At 42.4% G+C, this 26769-nt stretch overlaps 1 protein-coding gene across 3 annotated transcripts in view; it reads left to right on the forward strand.

Annotated features, from left to right (window-relative positions):
* The window catches only part of spop (speckle type BTB/POZ protein), a 98884-nt gene that overhangs the window by 38933 nt on the left and 33182 nt on the right, over nt 1-26769 (forward strand). For all 3 annotated transcript variants that reach the window (XM_053444037.1, XM_053444036.1, XM_053444039.1), the window contains 4 exons: nt 9540-9822; nt 11328-11449; nt 13519-13670; nt 22478-22605. In XM_053444037.1, coding sequence (XP_053300012.1) covers nt 9745-9822; nt 11328-11449; nt 13519-13670; nt 22478-22605 — 480 coding nt within the window. In that variant the 5' untranslated portion in view covers nt 9540-9744. The remainder of the gene's footprint in view (nt 1-9539; nt 9823-11327; nt 11450-13518; nt 13671-22477; nt 22606-26769) is intronic.

The raw sequence follows: 26769 nt of genomic DNA on the forward strand, positions 1-26769 counted from the left end.
TGTACAGCCCGAATCTCAAATTGATTTCAGAGCTTCATATGAAAATTGATTTACTGGCTTGGACACATAGATAGTGCGCAGAGATGGGCCTCCCCTGAGAATACTCGAGTAAAGTGGAAACAAGGTGAAGAGAGACTCCCTTTCTTTCTATTTGCATTTTAATTATAAATTGCATCATTGCACTGAGTGCAGTAACAAAACAAATCCCTCTCCCTCCATTCACTCCTCCCTTTGGCTTCAAGCTCGACTCATTTCATGAGAATGAAACTTCATGCAGAGAGCCTCTGCAGGGCGGAAAATAAACAGGGAGGGTAAAAAAAACAACCCCGCAGGAGCACATCCAATACAAACATTGCTGCACAAGTATATTGTCTATCATCTTTGTTCAGGGGAACGAAGAGGTCCTCTGATCACTCATCAGCCACAACATATGATGTTCTGGGTGTACATGTATGTATATCTATCCATATATAATAGGGGTGTCGCGCTATGATAACGTGTAAATCAATTCAGCTCTTCTTAAATAATTTCCGTTTTTCTCCATCGGGACGCACTAACTATCTGGATCACACTCCAACATGGTGAATATGTATTATTAGTTCCAATTATTATTTCTGCCATATGTGCGGAGTGAAACCCGTCCTCTCTCTCTCTCTCTCTCTCTCTCTCTCTCTCTCTCTCTCTCTCTCTCTCTCTCTCTCTCTCTGTGAGAATGGGGGTGGCAGTAGAGACCCCCCCGAGAAAGTCTGATCCACAGCTACAACAATTTTGTAACTCCCCTAAATTCTATAATTGGCTACAAACCCCCTGCCTCATGCTTTTTGCTATCAGCACTGTAATTTCAGTGTTTATTGGTTGGCGGGCTCTGTTTGGTTCAATGTAGCGGCTCCCCGGTCCCATTTTCCTGGGGACCCCCTCGAAATGTTGCTGCTTATTAAACAGCAGATAATGGACCTTCTCCATTACCAAGACAAATAATAATCAGGCTGACTAACATGATGTCTTGATGTCTTGTCTTTGTTTTAATAATTTAATCATGAATACTTATGGCCATGATTATTATATATGTTTTGGTATAATACCTAATGTGTGGGTATGTACAGTATACACAGAAATAGTACTTTCTGGATTCTTGTTGTTCTGGTTCTTGTACCCTCATGGTTGAATGCACTTATTGTAAGTCGCTTTGGATAAAAGCGTCAGCTAAATGTAATGTAATATATGTACACAAAGATTGTTGCTGATTATTGTATGCTGTCTCAAATCATTTTATTTTGATAGTCACTCTCAGACTTTGCTTTGTTGCTCAGTTAATTTTTGTGTTGGAGAAGGGGACAGTGTCATGTTGTCGTGCACCTCTCTGCTGCTAACTCAGCTACACGTGTTCACTGAAGTTTGATGTCTGCTTCAGTGTATATCATTTTTATCCTTTCAACTCTCAAATTACTGTGGATTTGCTGTGCTGTAAGTGTGTTATGCATGTGCATGTGTTTTGCTGTGAGTGTATAGATGGTTAATTGGTCACACTGAGTAGAGGAGAGGTTGTGTGAGCGACGACTGAAAAGCTTCAGATGTCAGGCTCCAGGATGCTAATGTACACATACACTGGGTCTTATTTATGGTTAATGGTTGTGTGTGAAAACCACATGCAACTGTTACTTCTGTGAAATAAGTACAGCAGCAGTGCAGGGTTATTTTTTAGGTCAGTCTTATTGAATAAGTAATATCTGATATTTCTAGCTGAGTGTGCAAAAAACTGCAGAGGAGTATGCAAATAGATTGATTTGCATGTGTAATGTGATTCCCTAGGACTGGAAGTCATGCAGTATAAAGGTATTTGTGTTTGTATGAAGTACACAAGACTTTTTATTTATCAGGTAGTCATTCATAAAGTGCAGCTTTGTGGCAAAATGTGAGACAAAGCATCAACATTGGTTTTTACTGACTTGTAAAGACGATTAAATATCTTTGATAAGACGGAAAGAAGTTATTGATATTACCACTCACTTTAAAACTTTGAAGTGAAGCAATGATATTAACATTAGTGTTTGGGCTTAGCGATCTCACTGTGACTTATTGTTTCACTTTCTTTTTTTCTTATCTTAGCTACACAGATGAATATTTATTATATCTTTTTAAAGCAGGAAATGCGATCAAATCATAGCATTAAGGAAGAAGTGTGGCATTGGCAAGGTTGCGTGGCATTCTAGCAATTTTGTAGGTTTAAGAGGGAAAATTTGAAGTCTGGAAAATGGTTTGAAATGGGGAGAAATAACATGAAAGAGGAAAAGAAAGAGAGATACTCAGAGAAGACACCATCAGTGATATGGAGAGGAATGGTGATGTTGTTTCACTGGGGTTAACTCCACGGTTCAGAGAGGGCCTCTGTCTCTGCCAGCGCCTCTTAATCCATCATACCTCCTGCGGCCCTGGCTCCGACACACTCCAGTGTCTCCTCAACACTGCCACCGAGTCTGCACTCAGCCCTGTCATGCATGTGTGCCCGCTTGTCCTGGCATTCTCTTATCCTTGTTTTCACCCTCCTTTTCTCTCCCTCAGTGAGTGTCAGGGCTTTCAACAGTGCCTGGGGCAAGATGGACGAACACTGTTCTAGAGCAGAAATGTTTTCATATATGCTCCACATCCCGTCTTGTTCACACGTGTGTGAGTGTGTGTGTGTATGTGTCTTTCGCTCGCACCTCAGAGAAGATTCTCCTCTGCTGTCAATTTTTGCCTGCCAGACTCACCTGCGGCAGCTTCTAATATAGTTTAGATTTTCTTGCCAATAATGTCAGAGTCAACTCCAAGTTACTTTCCTCTCTCACGAAAGTCTGCCTGACGGCTGCCAAAACTCCTGAATCTTACACCTGCAACTCCTGTGTATGTGCGTATTTGACAGGACGTGCACCAGTTGTCCAGCTGTGTATGGTAATTCTTTTTTATAGAAGTGGGGGTCAGCTTACTTCACTTGATCAGTCTTGCTGATCCCCCGGATGCATTCGCTGCCAGCATTCGCTGCCTGTAAGCTTTCATTGGAGCTGCAGTCTGCCTTTAATGGAATCTGACCTTATGATGAACAGGCTTCGTTAACCCTCTGTCAGATTTCTCACCAGAGCTGAAAGGAAGAGGGTGGTGAAGGGAGAGGAGAGGGGGGTTGTATGAAGAGCACACGGCTGACTATCAGCCGTGTAAAAGCGAGCTAGCATGTGGGTGTTTGATTTACGTTCAGACAGGCATCATGCATACGCTCATGACTGCAACACTTTGTCACTTAGCCTCAGCTTTTAGGGTATTTCTGTCACTCCCTCTCTTGTACTTTGTCTTTCCAAACCCTGCAGCTCATCTCTGTACCTCACTTTTACACTCGCTGCCTATTGTCTCACAAGGTGACCCTCCAAACACTCCACAATAGGTGCTGTGATCGCAGCCTTTTCTCCAGCAGCCAAAATCACGCAGCTCCACCCTCTGTCCACCTGGTGGTGGTGTCTCGGCACCGTACCACCCATTTTCCTCTCCTCCCAGCAGTAAGGGGGACCCTGAGGGAGAGGCTAGTGGGTGGTTTGGTGTATTTGATGTTTCCCTTTCATTTTGCAAGTTAAAGGGACTTTAGATAGAGACATGTTTGTGTGTGGGGGGGGGTGCTTGCATGCAGAGTGTGTTATTTTCTGTTGAGCATCTGAGCAATAGCTGTAAGGAAATCCAGGAGGATATCCATTGCTCTATTCTGTCATTCTTCACCTCCTACTCCACAGCAGGCCTGGTCGCCCCTAAAGTCCCTGCCACACGGCCCTACTGAAGGACTTTTGGGACAAACTTGACAATTTCATACAAATCAATTGGTTAAACATATAATATCTTATCATCAGGTAATGGGCGCATACTGATCGCGAAGAAAACGGAGCCTACATTATCTTATAAGAAAGTGTGGACAGTGACTTATTTTTTGTAAAAATTTAGTATTTTGCCATTATGAGCAGCAAATATCAGACATGCAATGAAATCTATACAGCTGTCATAGTGTGAAATAATACAATTAAAAGAAATAAAAGAAATTGAGCAAAAGGTTGTTTGAGGGATTGCCTTGAGTCGAAATCAGAGGCCAGCTCGGGCAGCCATCCAACAATCACCCTTCCCAATCAATGATGCTGAAAATATTTTTGCTCGAATTTTACAGCTGTTTCAAGAGAAAACATTCTGGAGGCAGTTGGCTTAACAGCTCTCAGCAAAAGACGAGTAGGCAAACAGGTCTAAGCTCTCTCCCTCTCAGCCCAACAGTAGGTCAATAGAATCCACTCTGCAACTGTGCCACGCATGAGCACTTACTTTACAGAGTTCGCTGAGTTAATTGATAAGCCCTGTCCACTTTTAGCCAGCCAATAGGAAGAGGAGATGTTTTAATTGTATGAGCTAATGTCTCAACATGCATGTTAATATGCTCACGTTTAGTCTAAGATTTTAATATCAGCAAATTTGCTCGCGGATTAAAGCGCAGCTGAGACTAAGTACAGCTGAGGCTTAGCTCTGACAGCTCATCCTCGTCTGACAGGGAAGATCTAAGTCGCACAAGATGAAGAAATACTGTCAAATCGCCACTGTACAGAGGATAAACCTATTAGATTTAGTTAATAGGACAAGACAAGTCAAGTCAAGTCAAACTCTTCAAAATCACACATTTGCTACATAAGGATTTATAGTTTATACAAAATAGACCATTAATTATGAGGATGTAAATGAGGCTTTCTACTGTGCCTTCGTCAAGTATGTAGCCTCATTTGTGGCACAGATCTAAAAATAGCAAAGTTGTGGCTCCATTTTATTGTTGTCTAGATCCTTTTGTTTCTGGTGCGTATTAAGCATTACAATCTCAGAGGCCACTGTGTCAACATGTTTATTTATGTTACTGTTTCATTGGTAACACCATAAATTTAGATTGGAATAGAAAACGTTAATTTAAACACAGAGACAGGTTTCCATAAGGGACAGTAAGTGTTTGTGTATTTGCATGAGAGTTGTACTAAAGGTAACATTATCATATTCAAACATATAGTAACACACTGAAAATACACTAGATAGAAAGTGTTCAGAGACTGGCAGGTCACGGTAGCTGTGCAGGCAACGTGTGCATCACCAGCGATCCGGATTGTCACGAGCACAGATGGAAAAACCTAATGAACAGAAATTCGTCCTGGAGTATAAATATGCATTGTAAGCTGTTCGTGTTATCAAATTTGCAGATGGAGGTAACATATGCGCAGAGATATACGCTATCACCATGTAAAATGTACAGATGGAGTTAATATCACAGCACAAGCATTACAACACCAGGAGCTGATGTGTGGACTCAGTGGGCAACATGAGCTGGCGGTGGAATGACTGTACGTGGCGTGGTCAGTATACCGGGCAGCTGGCAGCCTCCAGCTCTCATCCTAATGGGGGAGGCAGATCCACCATCATCTTGCGTAGCTCTTGTTTATACAGCGGAAGTTGAATCTCTCTGTCTGTTGGTTTGAAGGACCCTCCTCCTCGGCGGGCTGAGGTGTGTGACAGAGAGATGGAGGCTGGACTGGCAGAGTGAGAGCGGACTGTCTCTCTGTAATGAATATAAATGGGCTCCAGGTCTGTCTCTCCTCATCTGGCTCCCCCTCCCTGGAAGCAGGCGTGGGACCTAAGATGCAGGATGGAGGTTGCCCATCCTCCTCCCCTCCCTCTTAAAGTATGCTTGCACACTTGCTGCATTGCACATACAGAACACATACAAAAATGCAAATGTGCTCCTTTTGTGGGGACGGCTCTGTTGTTTCTTACGTCCCAGTTCAACCAACGTAGCTTTGAAACAGCATCATAGTGTCAAAAAGTACCTGTTTAAAGTGTTTGCTTTTTCATTAAGAATGTGTGATACCAAAAATATTAAGCTCAACCAGTTATTCTTCTATTCCACCTACTACGATGTATTCAAATCATGCTTGAAGATGTAGGAGCAAATAAGACCAAACTTCATGAAAATCTGATTCCTGAGATAAAGGGACAAAATACTCACATGTAACATTGGAGGACATGACTATATCATGTCATTGTTGAAACAATCATTACTCAGTTGACAGATAATCACCTGCAATTTTGTTAATCAATTAATCATTAAAGATAAAAAATGCATCTGGACAATACAATAAATAGATTTGTTATTTAAATGAAAAAACATATCCAGATTTATCCTTATCAACACTAGAACTCAGAGACTGCATACTTCCGCCAAGGCCAAGCCAATTGCACACACTCATAAATGTCAGTCCTCTATAAACATGGCAGAGTTGGCTAAGCAACAGACAGACAGAGAGAAAATCAAAAACCACTTGTTATCCTACACTAAATCACAATATTGCATCAGTTGTTCTTTGTACGAAGCTGCAGTCTGTCACACACACTCATACAATCGAATGCGTCTTTGTGTGGCTCATGATGTTGAATGGCTGTTTAAACTTGAGGCAAAATACAGCCTCCACTATAGTATAATCAGTATAACAACAGCCCTCATGAATTGCTGCATTGAATCCCAGTAAGAAGTCAACAAGAAAGGCTTCACAATGTAGAATCCACTGCAGGGCCTTTGTATGCATATGTATGCAATGCGATAAGCTGTTGTGTGCTTCTTGCTGCATTTGCTGGCGAGGAGATTAAGGCGTATTCTACTTATAATTCCTACTTGTTTGCTCTCTTTCTGTATTGACGTCTGGAAGCTTCGAACCCTCATCATGAATTCCACTACTTTTTTAATCCAGCCTATGAGGTGCTGATGACATCCTAGTAGCTGCATCAAACACTTCAGCCCTTATCTGAAGTACAGCACCTCCATTACCTCCATGGTCGTTTAATTGCCTTTTGGAGGGAAAATACAGTCTTTGTGAATCTCTTCCAGACGTACCCTGTAATTTGACAATATTTATTTTCTCTATGCACTGTGCATTATCGCCTATTAGTAATTTTTCCCATTCACAGTGTCATCAGCTGATTTCCCGTGACAAATGAACTGTCTGAAGACATTTCTACTGACTCGTTATTGCAGCTTTCCTTCTGCCGCTGTGCTCTTGATGTTTGTCATGAAAAGGATGAAAAAAATATATATCTTCAGCGTTACTCTGGTTAAGTGTCATCTGGGTCTATTTAGAAAGCTGTGAGGCTGTTAGCAGTGCTGCCAGTGTTGTCATGTTTTCTTAAATTGATTCCCTGTGATTACTAGGCATTCATGGTGCTCTATAAGGGACAGTATACAAGAGGAGCACTCGGTTAATTGTGCTTGGGATATGCTGTGAAACAATGCCCGAATGATGACATATACACACGCACACACCTAGAGAAACACACATACGCTCTCACTCACTCATATAAAATATAATTAATTGCCAGGAAGTCTCAGGTAATTTAAATTGCAAATCAGGGCAGCCTTGTTCTCCCAAGTTTTGTGATTAATATTTTATTGTCTTACTGAGCGAAAATGCCACGAGTGTTTTTCATCAGATACAAATAGCACAAAAGAAGGAAAGGGGGGAGCAGAATTGAGAAAGATCAGATCCAGGCGTTATCTCGAAACATTAATTAAGCCATGTCTCGGTCTGGAGCTGTCGAGGTTTCGGTGTCGCCCCTGTCGTCTCCGATCCTTTCGCAAAGACAGAGGTCACTCTCACTTTATACCTTTCTCTCATTTCTTCCTACATGTCTTATGCACTCTTGCTCTCATACTCTAATTTCTGACAGGTTTTCACAGGTCCTGAACTTTTCTTTCAATCAGCCACTAATTAAGCACCAAAGTGGATGATTTCTTTGGCTGGAGATTGGAAGGACGTGCAGGTTGAGTGGGAAAAGCCAAATCCTGAGCCCTTGTGATGACTTGGGTACGAAATGTCTGGGGAGGAATATGAAAGGAGCAGGGATATGAATCCGGCGGAAATGAGGGATTTAGTTACCAGAGAAATGAAGCTTTGAAACCAAACTTTCACGTGTGCCTTTTTTTCCAAGATTTTCCCATGAGGCTGCTTTTGTTTTAAAGGGAAAAAAAATTGATACAAATAATGGGGAAGTTTCCCTATGCCACAAACAGAAAGTGAGACATGATATGGCCTTTGCAGTGCCAATCTCATTTGCAGCATTTCAGAATGAAACTTGAGGATGAAAGTCATGTTGCAGGAAGTGTGGTCACCATCCTAATTATTTTCCTGAGTCACGATATATGGCCAGAAACTGGTCTTTTGCTGAAAATGGCTGTAACTTCAGACTTAGATATATGTCATCATCATGTCATAATTTTACCCAATCAGTCATTTCCCAGAAAACTTAATTTTTCTTAATTAGTGCAATAATTCTTGAATAATGGCTGAAGCTCTCTTTTGTGATGTTGGATCTTTAACTACCTAAATCTATTCAGTCCCTTGAAGTTAAGACATCTTTTCAAGGTGTTGGTGAAATATGTCATTTACAGAGCTCAATACATGTTTTGTGATATAACAGTAACCTTACAATAGCAAAGTTTAATGGATTCGCTCCGACCAGTAGTACACCTTTTCATCACGTTGTGTGAGAATCAATCCAGTAGTTCTTGCGCAATCCTGCTGGCACGCAGATGAAAACTTAACTTCAATGACGGAGGTAAAAAAAAACTGTGAAAGATGTATGTCGACTGTGTGATTACAAGATCAAAATCTTTTTCCAAACTTTCATTTTCAATTCAGTTTCACTTTGTACCAGCTCAAGAGCTGCTGTGATTGTTTATTGTAGCAACAGGAGTTTTGAAGATGGAACGTGGCGGCAGCACAAGGGGAGGAGAATTTTGCCAAAAATAGGTCCCAATGCATCCAGTGACAGACTACAGTGACCCTGACCTTTGACATATGACCCTCAATTTGGGTGTAGTTAACATGGATGTTTTTGTTATTTGAAAAACTTCCTAAGATACTGTGTTTATAAGAATGGGACAGACGGACAGACAAACGTGATGCCTCCAGCCACGGCTATCAACAAGAGGCATACAAAAAAATCAAGGATACGGGTGCTTATAAAAAAAACAAAATGTTAAGCTTCCTTAGCCATTGCTGTCTTTTGAAAGAACTGTGTGACCTTGTATTGGTTTGACTATACTGGCAGCTGGAGATGAAAGTCTTACGTCTTGCCCTTTCACTCAGAGCCACAGCAGACAGTTGCAGCCTGGCTGGAATCAGATGGCTGGCGCATCACTCTGCTCCTCTCAAAGCAAAACAAAGACGACACCAGGCGCAGATTAAGGAAGGCTTCCCTCAGTAAAGCAGAGCGCGTGCCACTGCTGTGCTTTGAATGCTGACGCCTCTTATAAAACAAATGAACTCAGAGACCTTGCGTTCTACTTGCTGGGATATACCTCTCTATTACCCCATTTAAATAGAAATTACCTTAATGTGCACAAATACAAACACAGACACACAACAACATACACAAGGTCACACATTTTTTATAGAAATGTGCCACCCGTATGAAGTCACATTTATTTTAATGACTGTATTTGTGTGTCCCTACAGGGTGCCAGTTGGTATTTTGGAGTCTGCTGGTCCTGTTGTACTGGATTCATCTCCCTGCAGCTCACAGTACAGATGTTGTGGTTTAGGAGGCTGCCAGCTTGACCTATTATCTGCCCTCCTCTCCACTACACACCCTGAACCACCTCACCCAACACCTGGCTGGTGCTCTTGCCCCATTCAGGTTCTCTCTGCATCAAGCCTGGCAATGTCCGGAGCCGAAAGCCCCCCTTCCCCGACAGACATGTCCAGCGGCCCCGTGGCTGAGAGCTGGTGTTACACTCAGGTGAGGAGGGATGCATGACTTCTGGATGTGTGGTATTAGTGCTTGAACTCCAGTGGTGAAAAATGTTTCATAAAGGGCTGTCATTAGTTCTGTGTAAATAAATGTGTATTTGCTGTTTGATTTAAAAAAGATTTGTATGTTGTTTTGCTCAGTGTGGGACAGTTGCTGCACAAAGCGCATAACACTGAGGCCCTGTCTAGACGGCTGCAGATATAAATTTGTATATTTTCCCTTCCACTAAATAAAAACAAAATATCTCCATCTAGATGAGAACACAAAAACGACTTTAAACACTCAAACAAGCTTGTCGGTCCAATTGGTGGCGATATTGTCTACATCTACAATCCATCAAATACCACGGAACATTGTGAGTTTCCTCAGTGAAGTCATTGACCTTCAGCGGTATACAACCACCATTGTTGTTTTTGTTTTCTGCTGCATGCTCATTACACAGAGCAACAATGGGCATGCGCAAAGTAAGCTGTGATGTCATCGTTTTTTTCAGTGTTTGAAAATCTGCACTATGGAACGCATTTGTAGAAATCTCACTTGAGGTGACTTGAAATGCCATTTGAGTGTAGACGAGAGGCCCAAAGACAGAGAAAACAGTTTGTTTAGCAAAATATCTGCATTAACGTGGACAAAGTGTGAAACACCTGAATACGCGTGGGAAGTTATTATTCACGTACACAGTGCATGTGCTTACAAGTGTGAACAAAAAGCAGATTGTCTCACTCTCTAAAATACCAGGATCAAGAAACAACAATGATGAGAAGTAAGAGCAAGCGAGGTGGCACTGTCTGTGTGTCAGTAAGTGTTAGCTGCGTTTCGCCTACAACGCAGGTATAGGCGAGTCAAGGCTGATAAGAAGGGTAGGGATGGAACTGACTTTGATCTCAGCTGAGCATTGTTATATATTTTTGAGTAAAACTCAAACGTGTTCCTTCACTCTCTCTCGGTTTTGGGCGTTGCTTCTTGAAATAAGCCAAGTCGAGACAGAAGAAGGTCAATGAAGATTCTTGTGATTAGTGAGAAAAACTTGTATTTTATGTGATTTAATTTGCAGCTGAATGGACATTAACCATATTGGGATTTTTCCAGTTTCCGATTAAGTATTATGAGCATAATTTTGACATTGTTGTCATTTCACTTATTTACTTGTTGAAAGGTACCTATACTGTGAAATTGTTTTTGTCCTTGCAGTAGACCTAGCTAGTTCAGATATCACTCCTCTGTTAGGAGCCGCGGTAGATAAACTATGTCATTGATGATGTCTATTTTTTCATCTCTGTCCTTGTACATTTTTTTGTTTTTTTGTGCTGCTACTTTAACAATATCCTTTCTTCTTTCCAGTCGTTTGTTGTCTGTGTTTATTTAGATGAAAGGCACTTTTGATGTGCGGTTTTGAAGTCCAGGCTGACCAAACACCACTTACCCATATAGAATAGATAAATATATAAATAAAGAGGTCTGGTCTCAGCCTTTCCTGTGTCCTCTCTGTGCAGATCAAAGTGGTGAAGTTCTCCTACATGTGGACCATCAACAACTTCAGCTTTTGTCGCGAGGAGATGGGAGAGGTCATCAAAAGTTCCACTTTCTCCTCTGGAGCCAACGACAAACTCAAATGGTTAGTCAAGGCAGGTTAGAGGAGCTGCTGAAATCTATAGAGGAGGTCTCTGAGAACTCAAACAGCTCTCTCAAGGCTCATCCACTCGTTGTCTTCATTCAAGAGATAGAGCATTTTCTTCTTTAGAGAGTAAATTCATCAACCTCTATATCCTTTTACTCTAGTGGTATCCTTTGTCCCTTCATATATTCTGAATCAGCACTGACGTTTACTTACTTGTGTGTTCGAAATAATAAATGATGTGTCATTGTCATGCCTGAATTTCAACAAATCAGGCGCTACTTTTTTTGTCATGTTGCATTAGCGTCAGAGTGAAAAATAAAGCACAAATACTAGGAGAAATGTGTTAAATGTGTTAAACTTATATACACTAATATTGTGAGACATTTTTTAATGCAATTCATTAAGTCACACTTATTGTATATTTTCATGAAAAATGTCTCTGTAGATTTGGGGAAGTCTTGACCATGTCTTGAATAGACATTGTTGAGGGAGGGAACAGTGGCACCAGATTTGCCCTGAAATGGAAAAATAACATTAATTCAAGTTCCCCCAGAGCAGATTAGCGCTCTACACTTCTACTTGGCATGCAAAAGTGACTGTTGAGGTAACATTAGCATCTGACTCTGATGCCTCTTGGATGCCTGCAGGAGATATTATATCTTACATCAATACACTCTGGGATTCCCTGGGAAAGATGGATGATGTATTTAGGTAAAGGGACATACAGCCTACTTTGCGTATTGTTCTACCAAAGTGACAAATTCATTCTAAAGACTCTGCATATTGACTGTCTAAGTTGATCCAACTCTTCAGTATCATGTGAATGTCTAGGTCAGTGCTTGTAAGATAGGGGAGGTTCAAATTTAAAAAATGTATCATCCTGGTGTCAAGTTGTCACAGTGATCTACCTCTATGGAAGGCTTATGCCAGAAAGCGTGGTGGAATCGAAGCTATGAAATATGATTTCAGTTTGCTCTGAACTGAGTTAAGGTGGTTTGCACTGAGCTCATACTTTCTGGATGTCTTCCTGTGGAAGCATATTCAATTGGAAGGAGAGGATAAGAGAATATCTGAAACATGCTACAGGGTTTACATATTCCTCCTGGTCTGGTAATACCCTGCGATGTGAGAACCCCCTGGTGGAGGTGAACTTCTACTTCTTCTGCTGTCACTGTGACCTAGACATGAATGGCTGGATAGATGGATGACTGCATTAATGAGGACACTTCCAAATGTTTTGTCTCAAGTGCTTTAGTAGAACCCCAGCTTCCAGATGCTTCTGATGTTAAGTAATTGTCCATATGGGCATGTGCTTCCTTTTACTGTTTTTAAACCGTATAACAGCATGTGCAACAAACAAACCATATGTTACAAAGACAGTGTGCAAAGCTAGGATTCTTTTGAGTCTGCTCTCTGTAACCACAAAAACACAAGGACTCAGCAGAAGCATTGATGTACTGTAACTGAGCGCAGCAAATCTAAGTTATTAAATTTATTGTGAGTGTATTGGCTCACTGTATTTGTTTTCAGTTTCATGGAGTTTAGCTAGAAAGCTAGTTGCTAACCCCATTCAGAAATCACTGTGGGCCAAAAAAATCAATGTTTTGTTACAGTCTTGGTAACTGTACCATATTGATACTCCAGAACCAGCGTTTTTTGTTGTATTTCTAAAGCAGAGGTGTTCCCTGCCCTCCGTGTACACACTTGAGCCGTGAAATGTTTTGCTTTTGGCAGTTCAGCCTTTTGACAGATTATTGCTGTTGCTGACAAATATTGGCATGTATTTTGGTTGCTGTGTTTGTGTTAAAAAGACTTTCCTCTTTGTTTCAGAGTGTTGCACTGCAGCTTTCTATGAAAGTGACTAAATAGATTATGGCTTTGTTTCAAGCTCTTTTAGCGGAGGTTGTATTTCCATACTTACAATTAGCCTAATTTGCATTTTTATAACAATGTTACCATTGCATACAATTATGAAGAAAAGTGCCTCTAGGCCTCTAGGAACTGAAGCATCAGGTCACCCTTCAGCGTTATCTCTCTTACCAGTCTCTCCCTTTTCTTTCCCTCAGGTGTTTACGTGTAAATCCTAAAGGTCTGGATGAGGAGAGCAAAGACTATCTGTCACTTTACTTGCTCTTAGTCAGCTGCCCAAAGAGTGAGGTGCGCGCCAAGTTTAAGTTTTCTATCCTCAATGCCAAGGGAGAAGAGACCAAAGCCATGGGTAAGTCAGAGCCACCAGGTCAGAACCAATCCCTAGCTTAAAGGGATAGTTCACCCAAAAATTCTAATTCATTTAATATCTACTAACCACTATGCCAAATTGTATGAGTCCACAAAACACTTTCAGAATTTCAGGGGTAAACAGCGTTGCAGCCAATTATCCCTTTAACTAACCAAAGTATTTAAAGGTGAGGTAAGTGATTCTCGGGAATGACTGTTGCTATTTGAACTCAAGAATAAAACAAATACAGCCCTCCCTTCGCTGGTCCTTCAGAAGCTCCACCCTCTACATTCATGCATGTCCATTGCCAAGGCGAACCACTGATCTCAAAATGTTGGAATAACCCACCACAAACATTTGAAAATCAGACCAAACAATACTGAACCAAATATGAGCAAAAGAGAATGAATGCCAAACTGAAACAGAGCAACCTCTTCATCTTTTTTCATCCCTCTCTTGGTGGTCCCTCCACAGTTGAAACGGCTCACTGGTGTTTATACGGGTCTTCGCCCGTTTGTTCCTCAGTTATCTTCTTTGTATTAGATGTAGTGTCTGGTTCTTCAGCTCATAGCATTTTGAGCCCGACTGTGAAGATGATGGGCTGTGTAATGTCCTGTGTCAGTAGCGTCAGGAGCAGTATCAGAAAGGCACATCAGTGGCTAACTGTAGTAGTTACATTCTGAAACAGTAATACCAGTATACTTTATCCTGTATTTCAGGTTGTTCTCCCATCCTTCGATGATAGAAGGCAGATGAATGATAACATTATCTTGTATAAGATGTAACACGCATTTCCACATATTTTATAAATTGATCCAAAGGGGATTAGTGGATCCTTAGCATACATTGTTAATGACCGTTCCCATGGAAATTGATTTCTTCTGTTCCATCCCTCCTGCCCCTACACTCTGCCCTTTCCTTTGCATGTGCCCGAATGCCCTAGTTGCTGATCGGCTAAATTAGCATTGTGCTATTTGGGTATAGTCCAGCATTCTTTGGTCCTTAAATACAGAGTCAGGGATCTGTGTTTACACTGGATTTGTTTCCAGCGCACACACAGAACATACAGCTATAGCAGACAGTGTGTAAAGATTAGCAGAAAACTAAAAATGCATTGGATTAAAATCGCTTACCCCACCTTTAAGGCCAGCTTTCATGTCTACGTTCAGCAGAGAACTGAGCATATCACAAAGTTTGAAAGTTTCAAAATTAAAAACTCTTGTCACACCTGAGTCTTTTGGTCGGTGAAATGTTCTAATGTAGGAGGTGGGGAGTGTGTCTAATAAGCCAAGTGTGTCTAATAATGTGAAGTATTGATAGCCATATGGGCCTGTGTAATCACTGCCGGTTGGATTCATTTCTGGTAAATATATAATTCAAAGTAGCGTGGGGCAATTTTGATTTTAATTAAAAAAGACCCAACCTTTTTAGAAGTCTTCCTCTGCATCTCTCCCCATTGATGAATTGGAAATGAATGCGCCTCCAATTCCTGCTTTTTTTAATTAGGTTATGTTATGGGGAGGAAAAGCAAACTTGTGTGGAATTGAATTAGTGAGGGCCAGATGTGACCGCTTCCTGGTTATCAGGCTTTTTGGCTTCCTCCTCTCTCCCAGTACCCTGCAGCATACTGTACAGGAAGCGTGGAGGAGGGAAAACGGTGCAGGTGGGAGGTGTGGAGAGGGGAGGAAAGGAGAGGTGGGAGGAGGAAGTGTGTTTGAATCGGAGGCATGTGCGGTGAAACTGTGTACAACCCCCTGCGGTGCAGCTTGTGTAGAAAGGGAAATCATTTTTCCTGCTAAGAAACATTCCCCCACGTGAACTTGACACTTCCATCCCCCTGTGTGTGTTTTCCACCCCTCATTTGCTCACTCAGACCTCTCTCTCCTCCCTGCCACATCCACAATGTCACTTTCTTTTTCCTTTATTACCCTTTTTTTCGTCTTCAGTCTTCTAATATTGTAACACCACCTCTTAATTCTCAGCAGCAAGCTTGAGAAAACTGAACCTCACTGCAGTTTAAGTCGTTAAATCTGTCATTTCTGACATTATGCTCGTGGCTATGTGGTATTGTGGAGAGGCTTTTCCTGGGGTACGAGCAATAAACAGACTTCACTCCATGGCCATTTCTTGAGCACTGATTCCCTAAATTCCAGAATAAGGGGAATACTGAGTGAAGAAGCTCTCATTTTCCGCTTCTCCTCTCTTTTTGTGTCCCAAGGGGCTTTTGCCGATAAATGGTGTGCTCTATGGTGCACACCCCATCCCATTCTTGCCATATGCCCTCCTCCAATCTTCACACAATCCCCCTAGGGAGACCTAGGCCCTCCACTATGGTTGCCCTGTCACAGGAGAAAATTACCCAGCTGCCAGTATATTTGTGACAGTTTAGTGAGCACTCCATCTAAGAATATGGCAGTAAAGATCACTCTATTGGTTCTGGATCATTTAGAATCCAATTTAATTCAGGCCTCAAGGAAAAAAGGCCAAATAAAAAACAAAGTGCCTTAATTAAGAAAGCTAGGAGGATGTGGACTGTTTATGTGCCACGTCCCTTTGGGGACAGTTTTTAATACAATGCATATTAATTCTCTTGTTATTTAAACCAGAATAGTAAGCTAGAACAGTGAGTGAGTAATCAGTGTAGAAGAAATTTTTTGAAACCGTGAGCGCAACGGACTGAAAGATAGCAAAGCGACATTGCTTTCACAGGTGCGTGTCAAAATCAAACTGATGGAAATCCTCTTTAATAAGCTGAAGTTTTGAATGGCTGAAGTTGGTGTTTGAGGTGTCTGTTTGAATTCCAATCACTTGACGCTTTCGGATGAGGCAGACTCTCACTTGCAAACCAGTCTCTGTCACTAATGGAGAGGCACTGTTACGCTTTACCCACTCTGAGAAGGTATAAATCTTGATTTGGTTGAGGATTCTGTGCAGTAGTCAAAAGAAGAGGCATAAATACAGTGGGAGATATGAAGGCTGTGCTATGATGGCAGGTCTGGAAAGGGGGGACAATACCTGATGAAACACCCCATCTGCATCAGCCAGCCCCGAAGCCCCAACTAGAGAGTGTGTGTGTCTTGTGTCTGGATCCTCTGATGGTCCGTATTTGCTAATGGAGATAGATTCAGGCGGCAATAGTACTGGCAGCCCGCCGCCGCCCCCCCTCCTCACGACGCCGCACTACCGTACTCTCGGCTCGGCCACATCATTTCTCTCCCTGGCTTAATGTGCTGGTTTTCCTCTGAGGCTGTCGGGTGGGTTGTAACTTGTCTCTTGACACCCCCTCCTTCCTCGTCCTTTTGCCAGATAAAACAGCTGCCCCCCTGCAGTCTCCTGCTCTGACAGCTCGGAGTGGAAAGATGGAAGTTCTCATCCTATGCCGCAAGCTGTTTTGTATTCAAATAGTCTCCTTGTTAAGTCTCCCCTACAGACAATGTTTTTTTCTGTGTTCTAGCCAAAGGCTAAGTGAGCTTATGTGTGTGAGTCGGCCAGAGAGTCTATCTACAGCAGGTATTGGTGCGGGCTGCCTCTATATTTTGTGGCTGTAGATTCTGTGTTTTTTTTTGGCTTCAGTTAATTGAAGCTCAGGGTGTGAGCTTGTCAGAGTATGTTGGCCCCGGTAACTGATGGAGGTGATCAGGCATTCTCTGTGGGTAAGTGGAGCATGGCTAATAGAGTAGAAGCTATTGGTCAGTCTCTACATAATCAGATGGTATTGACATTGGAAGAAAGAAAGTCAATAGACATGTTTGTGCTGACACTAGCTTATAGAGCTCAATCTTCAATAGGGATTAGATTTTCTCTGAGAGGCTGTGTGTCATGTTTAAATGTGTATCCGCCTGCTTTATGCCAGCCAGTGTGATCACAGCGTGTAGATGGGAATAAAGTATTAACCCTTTGAATGCTGCAATAAATATGGTCCACCAATGCCTCCATCTGTATCTTTGTTCACTGTGATGTATGGGATGGTACTTGGAGTATCTTCAAATGTCGAAATTCTGCACAACCTATTCTCAAAGTTTATGTAGGTCAATAAACCATAGCAAATGATAAAAGTTGTCAAAGATGTAACATGTAACAACTTGTGCCACAGTTTAGAGGTGAGGGGGTTGCTGTCACAAGGTAAATCTGTAAACTGGGTATCCCCATTCCAAATAAAGATTCAATTTCGGAGGGTAAACCTCCTTAAAGGGAATGGTAAATGTATAGAGCTATGTCTGGTAAACCCGAGGCTAACACATCCAGTATATCTCAATCCCTCCCGGTTTCCACATGCGCACAGTCACTCTTTCTGCGCACTGGTCATTTAACTGCACTTTGCACAAATAGGGCCCAATGTTTTTATTGACTAGTAATTGCAGACATTTCCACCACAATGTGGCCTCAATCAGAGTCAGCGCAGACAGTGTGTCACACTCAAGGCCATTATAGAGGATACACCATGTGGTAAACTGAAACGATTGATCGCTCATCCAAGAGGCTTCTTCAGCTCAGCTCGCCATGTCTTGTTCCACATATGTCGACATTTATATATGAACTTATATCACACAAAGATTATTTTTACTATACAAACACATGGATATAGAAACATGAACAAAATATATTTTCGTTTTTTGATGTCTTCCTTTTGTTTTTTGGACATATGACGGATTTTCTCTCCTTCCTGCAATTCTGGGTCCACCGTACCACAAGTTACCAAATTCTATGATGTCATTAAAAGCATACAGCGTGATGAGGTAGAAGGACATCTTTTTTAGTTTGATTCAAGCCAAGTCATGAAAACCACTATTTCACATGACCACTCTGAGGCCTCCCGCCAGATTCCTGTTTTCAGAGGGTTAAAGTGAGATCAATATACACTTGTATAGACTTAGGTGTCAACAGCTGCTGGTTGCGCTAATTACCCTTTCACGTCAATAGTTTGAGAGTCTGGGAAATAGATGTGAGTGTCGAGGTCGGTGGTAGTGAGCTGAGGTGAGTCCAGGGTTCTTTGCTGAACCTGAACGTGTGAAAGATAAGGCCATAAGAGTGACAGACAGGAAGAGAGATGTTGACTCTGGCCGCTGGGTCGGCCGGCTCCCCACACGCCAGCTCGTCTTCTGGTGACCTTCTCGTTCTGTGTGCCAACCGTGCCCCCGAGCCCTCCATCTGAATATGGATGCCCCGCTCACTTAAACGTCCTGGCATTGCTTCTGCTCTCCTTCTTCTTTGTCTTCTATACGTCTTAGGCTCAGACCTCATTTTCCTCCCCACCTTCTTTATCACCTTCAGTCTTATTTTGGCAGGGTGAGAAACTGCTGTTCACGGCGAGGAAACTAATAAGTGCAGCTAGCATTTACAGTAAGGTAAAAACTTGAAAATCATCTCTCTCTTTAATTGAAAGGTGTCTATACATATCTTCGATATAAGTGTGATTTTTCACACGGATTGTATAATATCTTACCATATGTTAATGAGATCTATCTGATCTCAACACATCTTAAATTTAACAAAGTCTCCTGTTAAAGCTGCACAATCTTTCTATAATAACAGTATTTTTCATCACTCACTTTTTACCCCATTGGATATTTCAGTGGCACCGACACCCTCCATCACTGTCCAGCTCTTTTTGTTTTATGGCAGAGTGGCTGCACAGCCGCCACCTTGGCGAGCGCACAGAAAGAGTGGACGCCAGCGATTTGACCTGCAGTTGATTCTCTGCCAGTGAAAGTTTCTGATGCCCCACTGGAGATGGCAGCATGACATTAGCTGAGCTCAGCACACACGGGCACACACACACGGGCACACACACACACTTCATCGTCAAAAGTATGCGCCGAGTCTTCCAGCGTACACTCTTCTCTTTCTCATTCTCTTTCCATCGTCCCTCTACTCTTTCTACAACTCCCTCAAACTGGAGTTTATCTCCATATATTGAGAAATCTTTGGATTGTCTTTTTTGAAACAGTAGAACTCCCTCTCTGTTACACATAGAGGCAGAACAATGAATTAAGTAGGGAGCTTTTAAAATCACAGTGCTTGGATTTGTAATTTTTTTCTGCACTTTGCTTGAATGCAGGATTATGCAAGTGCGTGTGTGTGTTTGCGTGGTGATTCCTCTTAGCGTCTTCGCGAAAACAGTCTGCAGAGGCAGGGGATTACAGCGGCGGACCCCCTGCCTGAGCAGTCATGGGAATAACTGCATATGCACTGTACTCCTCCACCAATCCCTTCTTTGGCTGCCTGCTCCCTCGGATCTAAGCAGAGGATTTGACACAGGATCTTAGCATTGATACTTCATCTTAGTACTTCCCACTGTGATCTGTCAGCAGATCTCCTGTTGGGATCTGTACGCAAGAGCAGCCTGAAGAGAAGTCTGTTTGAACTGCTGGGCCTAAACACATAGCGCTGTGCACACGCTGCAGATGTGTGGATGTGGGGTCGATGACCTCTTGGTATGTGGTGACTGTGTAGCTTATCGTCAGCTCTGTCTGCTTTTAACAGGAGTCTCCTACCACTTTGTGCCTCATGCCTCTCGTTTTTCATCATCTAGTATTAACACGTGAAATGAATGTAGGTTGTGGATTGATATTTCTGCAAGTGCAACAAAATTGTCTTGAAGACCATCAGCTTAATGATAAAAGCATTAAAAAGGGATGGGTTCAGTATGCACATACAGGAACATGTTCTTAACCAGGGCTCACCCAAAGACGGACTGCAGTCCGGTTCCCGACCCAAACGGGTCCTACTTGACACGGATCTATAACAGATCAATCAATGTGAATTATCACATTTTGACAGAGCGTTTGTATTTCACAGTTTATTTACGGCACTGGTTTAGCAGGCCAGAAAACTCAAACAGACCAATTGCGTCCGTTGTGAATCCTGATGTGACGCCTCTCAGCCAATCAAAACTGTGTTAATGAGCAGTGAGTCAGAGTGAGATACACACGCCAGCGTGAGACGATTGGAGGAAGAATAGACATTGATAAGAAAGCCAGCTAACAGAAAGAAAAGTTACCCGACATGGTCTACTTTGAAAGGAGAAAGGTAGACAGCAAAAAAGACTAGACAGACTCTTACATTTTGGTTGAGACTGTGAAGTGAAAATGTATTAACAAGGGGAAGAAACTGGGAATTTAGTATAACATTTTAATACATTTTTCTTCAGTAAGAATATGTACATTTAAAAAAAAGCTTTCTGTTTTTAAGTTTTTTTACTTGACATGAGAACAGAGCATTTCTATTTTGTTAGAGTAATTATTTGTAATCCCTCCTGACTATAAGTATTGTTAAAATATAATTGCATTATACATTTATTGTACTTTATACAAGTTAACAGTCAGTTTTATATTATGATATTTCCCAGACTTTTTGTCAGGACACTTTCTCAATCTGGTGTTCTCTGAATTTTAATAGACTTCCCCACCTCTAGACATTTGCTCAAATTTCCGTGTTTTTCCTCGTAGCATGTTGGTCTTATATTCCATTTATATTCCCGTGTCAGAATTTTACATTTCACTTCATAATATTTCATTTACCTACGAAGATGATCACATGTGCATTAAAACAATCCTCACGTACAGGTTGAAATTGGATCTGCCAGATACATCACTCCACTATCCCTCCTAATACTCATATCCCTCTCAATAAGCTGCCTGTTGGCTTTCTGGTGGAATACAGGTACAAATTCTCATTTGCATATATGGGGTTGATAAACTGGATGTAGACTGTCCACACGTTGCTTTTCCTCCCAGTCAGAATAGTCCGCGATGAGAATCGATGAAGCTATTTTTGCTTTGGGATCTTCAGTGAAATTGCTCCTGGATTGTGATTCAGCTCAGTGTCAACACCATCGAGTGCATATTCATTTTCTGTGATTACCACGTTCTTGGAAAGATTACGATGCTGCTAAAGAAAGGAAAAGAATTGAAGAAAAGAAAATGTTTCTGCTTGTTCTGTTGTGCAGTTTTCATTATTACTGTCGTCTGGTGGCGAGACATGTCTACCCTGATAGAAATAGACGATGTCTCCACACACAGAGAAGCGTCTGTGTCACCGGAGCTCGGCTCAACTGAGCACATTCAGAAATCCCAGAGCAATGTCCAAGGAAGCATTATCTTCTCATTAACGAAATGGCAAATGATGTAATTTCTCTACAGAATGGTGTTACATCCCTCCAACAGAGCTCCAGTTACTTGCTGAAATTATGTGTCAGTGCTGTGTTTCCCCTCTATTGGCAATTAGTTTTAATTTGCTGTGATCTCTGTGGCAGTCATAGCCCGTAGCCGTTGTCTTTGGACCTTGCGTCGCGAGCATTTGTGACTGTTAGGTGACTGGATATAGCTGTGACCGCCCCCATACTGTGACTATTGTACACACAAGAACTCCGGCACCTTTCCTGTGTCTTTGTAGTGCAACTGAGTGTTACAGAATCCTTCCTGCCACTGTCAGAGATAATTGGCACTCCATAAACACATGATAATTGGACTGCTTTGATCCCTGCAATTTCTCACTTCTTGGCCAAAGAGGCACAGCAGTTCTGTCTCATGTTTACCACGAGTCTTTATGTGGCAGCGAGAGGATGGAGAGAGGGAAAGAGGGAGAGAGAGATTCTGTTTTCTTCTGAAGTGTTAAAAGCTCCCTGCAGGCAATACTTCCTGCACCCAGCCTCTTTCGCCATTGTTCCTCCGCTGCTTATGGCCATGACTCATAACAAACTTTCCCTTTTTTCGCGGACGCATTCATTCACACGTGCCGAGTTTAATGACACTGTGAAAGTCCCCAAATAATCCTGTTTCATTTTTTCTGTGTGTCTTCTTTCGCAGAGAGCCAGCGGGCCTACCGTTTTGTCCAGGGGAAGGACTGGGGTTTCAAGAAGTTCATCAGGAGGGACTTCCTGCTGGACGAGGCCAACGGTCTGCTGCCCGATGACAAACTGACACTGTTCTGTGAGGTAAGTGTCGAGACTGTTCACTTGAAACAAAGATCGCCCCCTGTCTGCGTTTATAAGCCTTAAATCTTTTCCCCGGAGAAATTCAGAGAACAGGCTGCACAGTCAAAAGTGATAATCCTGATTATATTGCTGGATCAAAATTATTATTCATAAGGTGAGGTGCTTCGACATTGCAGACAAATACAGACATCTATGAATAACCGTTAAAATGAAAATTGAAGTTGGATCACTCTGATGCCGGATCGTGTTCACATTTTGAGAACTGTGTGGATTACCCCAGAATAGATAATTTTAATAATAATGAACGCTGTTGAAATATCTAAATTTCTTGTTTGTAGTTGTGCTTTTGCCTTGAAGTGATCACAACAGTAATTCCTGTTTCACTTATCCTTTTATTCAACACTCCCCGCTCACTGTATGTCCCGGTTAGTGAATAATGTATGTTTTTATTGGTACTACATAGCCTCTGGGTTTAGATCTCTCTCTCTCTCTCTCTCTCTCTCTCTCAATGCTAAACTTACAAGCTGATTGTCATGCAGGCTGCATGGTGGCTTGGCTCCGATTCCTCTGATCCAAAGCTGGCTGCTGCTCCTCATCGAAAATTCCCTTGTTGTTTTTCAGCTGTAACACAGGGGGCAGCAGAGGTCAACTGTCCTCTCTCTCTCTGTCTCTCTCTGGTTCCCCTCTGCCCCTCAAAGCGAGTCAGGGAGCAGAGAAGAGGTTAAACTTTCTGGATATGTTAATGCCTTAGTTGTAATGCATGCACCCATAAATGTTTAAAAAGCATGGCAGTGGCTGTTTAAAACAATTCTAATTAACCCTGCGGGTATGGAGGAGAGCATGTCTTGAAGTTTTTCCTTTTTGTAGTGGAGCAATGTGCAAGTCTGTTTAAAGTGTTTCCAAACTGGGCTTATTGACAGAGGGGTAGGAGGGGTAGCACTGCTTCTCCAGAGTCGTGTGGGATGGCGGAATAGAGGCGTGTGTGTGTGTGAGTGTGTGTCTTATGCATGCATAGTGTGTGTTTCTGCAGGCGTGTCTCTTTGGGACATAATTTTGAGGATGAGGTTGTTTGCTGGATAGAATGAGCTGGAAGAGAGAGAAATTAGTTACCTTGCCGAGTCTCTCATCCACTCTCCTGAAAGGAGGGGGGGGGGATGTCAGGGTGGCTGGTTGAACTCCTTAGAGGCTACTTCCTTCCCCCTGTATATAATATCAGCTGCACTGTAATTAGCCAGCCCAGCTGATGAACAAGGCAAAGCAAACCTGATTTATATAGCACGTTCTATACACAAGCAAAAAAACAATCAATGTGGTTAATATAAAAATCACAACAGACAAAAAGGAAATTAGACAATTAAAAGATTGAGAATATTTTCTGTAATTGAAAGTAGTTAGGTGCTGTGGTCAAAGTTGACTAAACAGTGCATATGGCGTAATGTCTTTTTTTTTTTATTCAGGAAACCGAACGCCACCAGACGACCTGCGAGGTCATATTGTTAAAACAAGTCGGAGATGTGAAAAATAAACACACTGTTTGAAATCAATTAAAAAACATACTGGCAGGCAATGTGTTATAGAAAAATGCTATGTGCAGAAAAAGATGAGATTGCCAACGGTGAGCTCTTGTTGCGTTTTTCACGAACACGTGGGCAGGACAGTTGGCGGATTGGAAGGGGTGCGGCAGGCGGATGGTGGTAAGAAAGTGTGGAGTGGGTGTTTGAATCTCTTCTCTTGGTCTTTTTCCATGTAAAAGTGAAGCCCAGTGTTTACCGTCAGAGACCTGGCTCTGCTCTCGTCCAGATGGTCCTGTCCTGCATCTGAGAGAACCCCGTTGCCCCAGAGCCTAGCTCTCTCTCTTCTCCCCTCTCTTACTTCCTCCACTTTCTCTTTTTACTCTCCATCTTATCTCTCATTCAAACCCAGTCTCCTCCTCCTCTTTCCCCTTTTCCTTTCATCTCTCGCTACCTCCAACTTTGAGCATCCTAGTTTCCTACTTTTTTTCCCCTCCCTTCACCTCTCTCTCATGTCCCTTATCTCCCCCTTCTGCTCTGCCTCTCTTCGTTTACCTCGTACCTCTTTGCCCTCTTTGGTCACCCGTCTTTATTCCGAGAGTGTCAAAGAGGCGAAAAGGCTGTGAGGAGAGGCCAGATCACTGTGAAAGGGGGATACCAGCGCAACCTCTCCTCCTGACCCTTGGTCCCTGTACTCTGTTCAGTTACCTCTGGAGACATTACTAATTCAAATCCAGCGCAGGGAATCTGGCTATATGTCATGTTAGAGAGGGCCTGAACAACACCAGCTGCCACTCCGTCTCTCTCTTTGTATCTCTCTTTGTCTCCATTTCTCTTTCTCTCTCTGTCACTGCCAAAGCGCTGTAGACACCTGCAGGTATTTAATGAGGCGATAGCCAACATTAAAGGTGCTGCACTCGCTGTCAAAAGAGGGCATGATGGACGGAGAAAGATAAAGAAGCAGGGGAAGGAAACGCAGTAGGAGGAGTTCGAAGCAAAGGCCCTTTCCCGCGAAAGTGTGCACGCCAGGTGGCATAGAGCAGAGGGGGTGACGAACAGACGAAGAAGATATAGTATAGATTATACAGGATGAAAAACAAAAGGGCAGGATGGTTTGGATTTGATTTTGTCAGTGGATGTATTCATGTGGATGTGGACGTTTTTTTTACCCTCGTTTCTCATTCCTCCTCTAATGAGACACAGAGGCAAAGGATGTTAAATCTCTCTCTCTATCTCTCTCTCTCTCTCTCTCTCTCTCTCTCTCTCTCTCTCTCTCTCTCTCTCTCTCTCTCTCTCTCTCTCTCTTCACCTCACACCTCTCGCACCGCAGGTAACCGTTTGCTTTCTAGCTGTTTCCTGCTCGAGGTAATGCAGGGGCGGTGGAAGTTTTCCATACCAGCCCCGCACATCGGGACCCATATGGCTCCTGGAAAATTTCACCAACTTTTTGCTGTCATGATTCGCCAACCTGCAGACAGCCGTGTTGACTGACACTGCGAAGGTTAGCGCTCTGGAAGCCTGGTTTGATGGAATTGAGGGAAAGGAAGGGGTTGTTATGGAAGGAAGAAGTTTATGGTGAAACTTGTGTGTCAGTCATGTTAAATTGGCTGGTGAGAAGCAGAGGAACAGTCCCACAGAAGTCGAGGCAGAGAGTTACAGCTGCTGGACACATCTGGTTTGTTTCACAGAGGAGGACCTCTCCTCCCCTAAAGTCGGCTGTGGCTTCAGGAGGCACATGTAGGACGAGCACTGATCCTCCATGTATCCATCCTGCTGACACAACACAGGGTTATTACTCTACTTTAGCCATCTTAAGTCAAAGCTTTTCGGTCTTTATGTCAGCTGAGGACATACTAATGAATTAACCATCCTTGAAAGGACAAGAGTAATTTTGAAAGGGAAAAATAAATGTAATTTATAAAGTTTATAAAGTTTATATAATTAAAGGAGACATGTGATATGATATTTCTTTCTTTCTTCATTTGTGAATGTAAAAGTTGTGCAAAGTTACAGTGGTAAAGGGAGTTCTTCTTTCCCACACAGAAAACACCTCATGAAGCTTTTGAAACATCTCATTAGTTGTCTGGCCGATACTTCAGCATCATTGCGATGCCTCAAATTTGTATAATGCACGCCTGGCAGCTAGTCTAGCACACCCCCTAACAAAGCCAGGTGAAGAGAAAGCAAAAGCCGACATTTAGACAGGGTGAAAGCAGTTGACCAATCAAACCAGAGTGGGCCAGCTGGCCAATCAGAACAGACTGGGCTTTATCCGGAGGGAGGCCAGAGACAGGAGCTAAAAACCAGTGTTTCAGGCAGAGGCTGAGAAGAGGAGCTGCAGCAATAGACAGTGTGAGGAACCTGATGTGCTTTCTGAACATTAGAGCACGTGAACCTCTTCAAGTAATAAACCAGATTACAATCATCAACCTGAATATGAACATAATGTGTCTCCTGATGGCCATAACCTACAACTCCCCTCTTTTTTTGCCAATTCAAATCCAGAGACACAAACCTCCTTCTATTCTGCTTGTTACTGTGACTCACAATGTTTAGTCATGTGTGGTTTTATGTGATGAACATGGTTAGATTGTCATCCAATTTATAATTTGACAGCAGAATTTATTTATAAACCCCCCCAAGTTCCAATAAT

This window comes from Pleuronectes platessa, chromosome 16 (genome assembly GCF_947347685.1).
Source record: "Pleuronectes platessa chromosome 16, fPlePla1.1, whole genome shotgun sequence".
NCBI classification, from domain to species: domain Eukaryota; kingdom Metazoa; phylum Chordata; class Actinopteri; order Pleuronectiformes; family Pleuronectidae; genus Pleuronectes; species Pleuronectes platessa.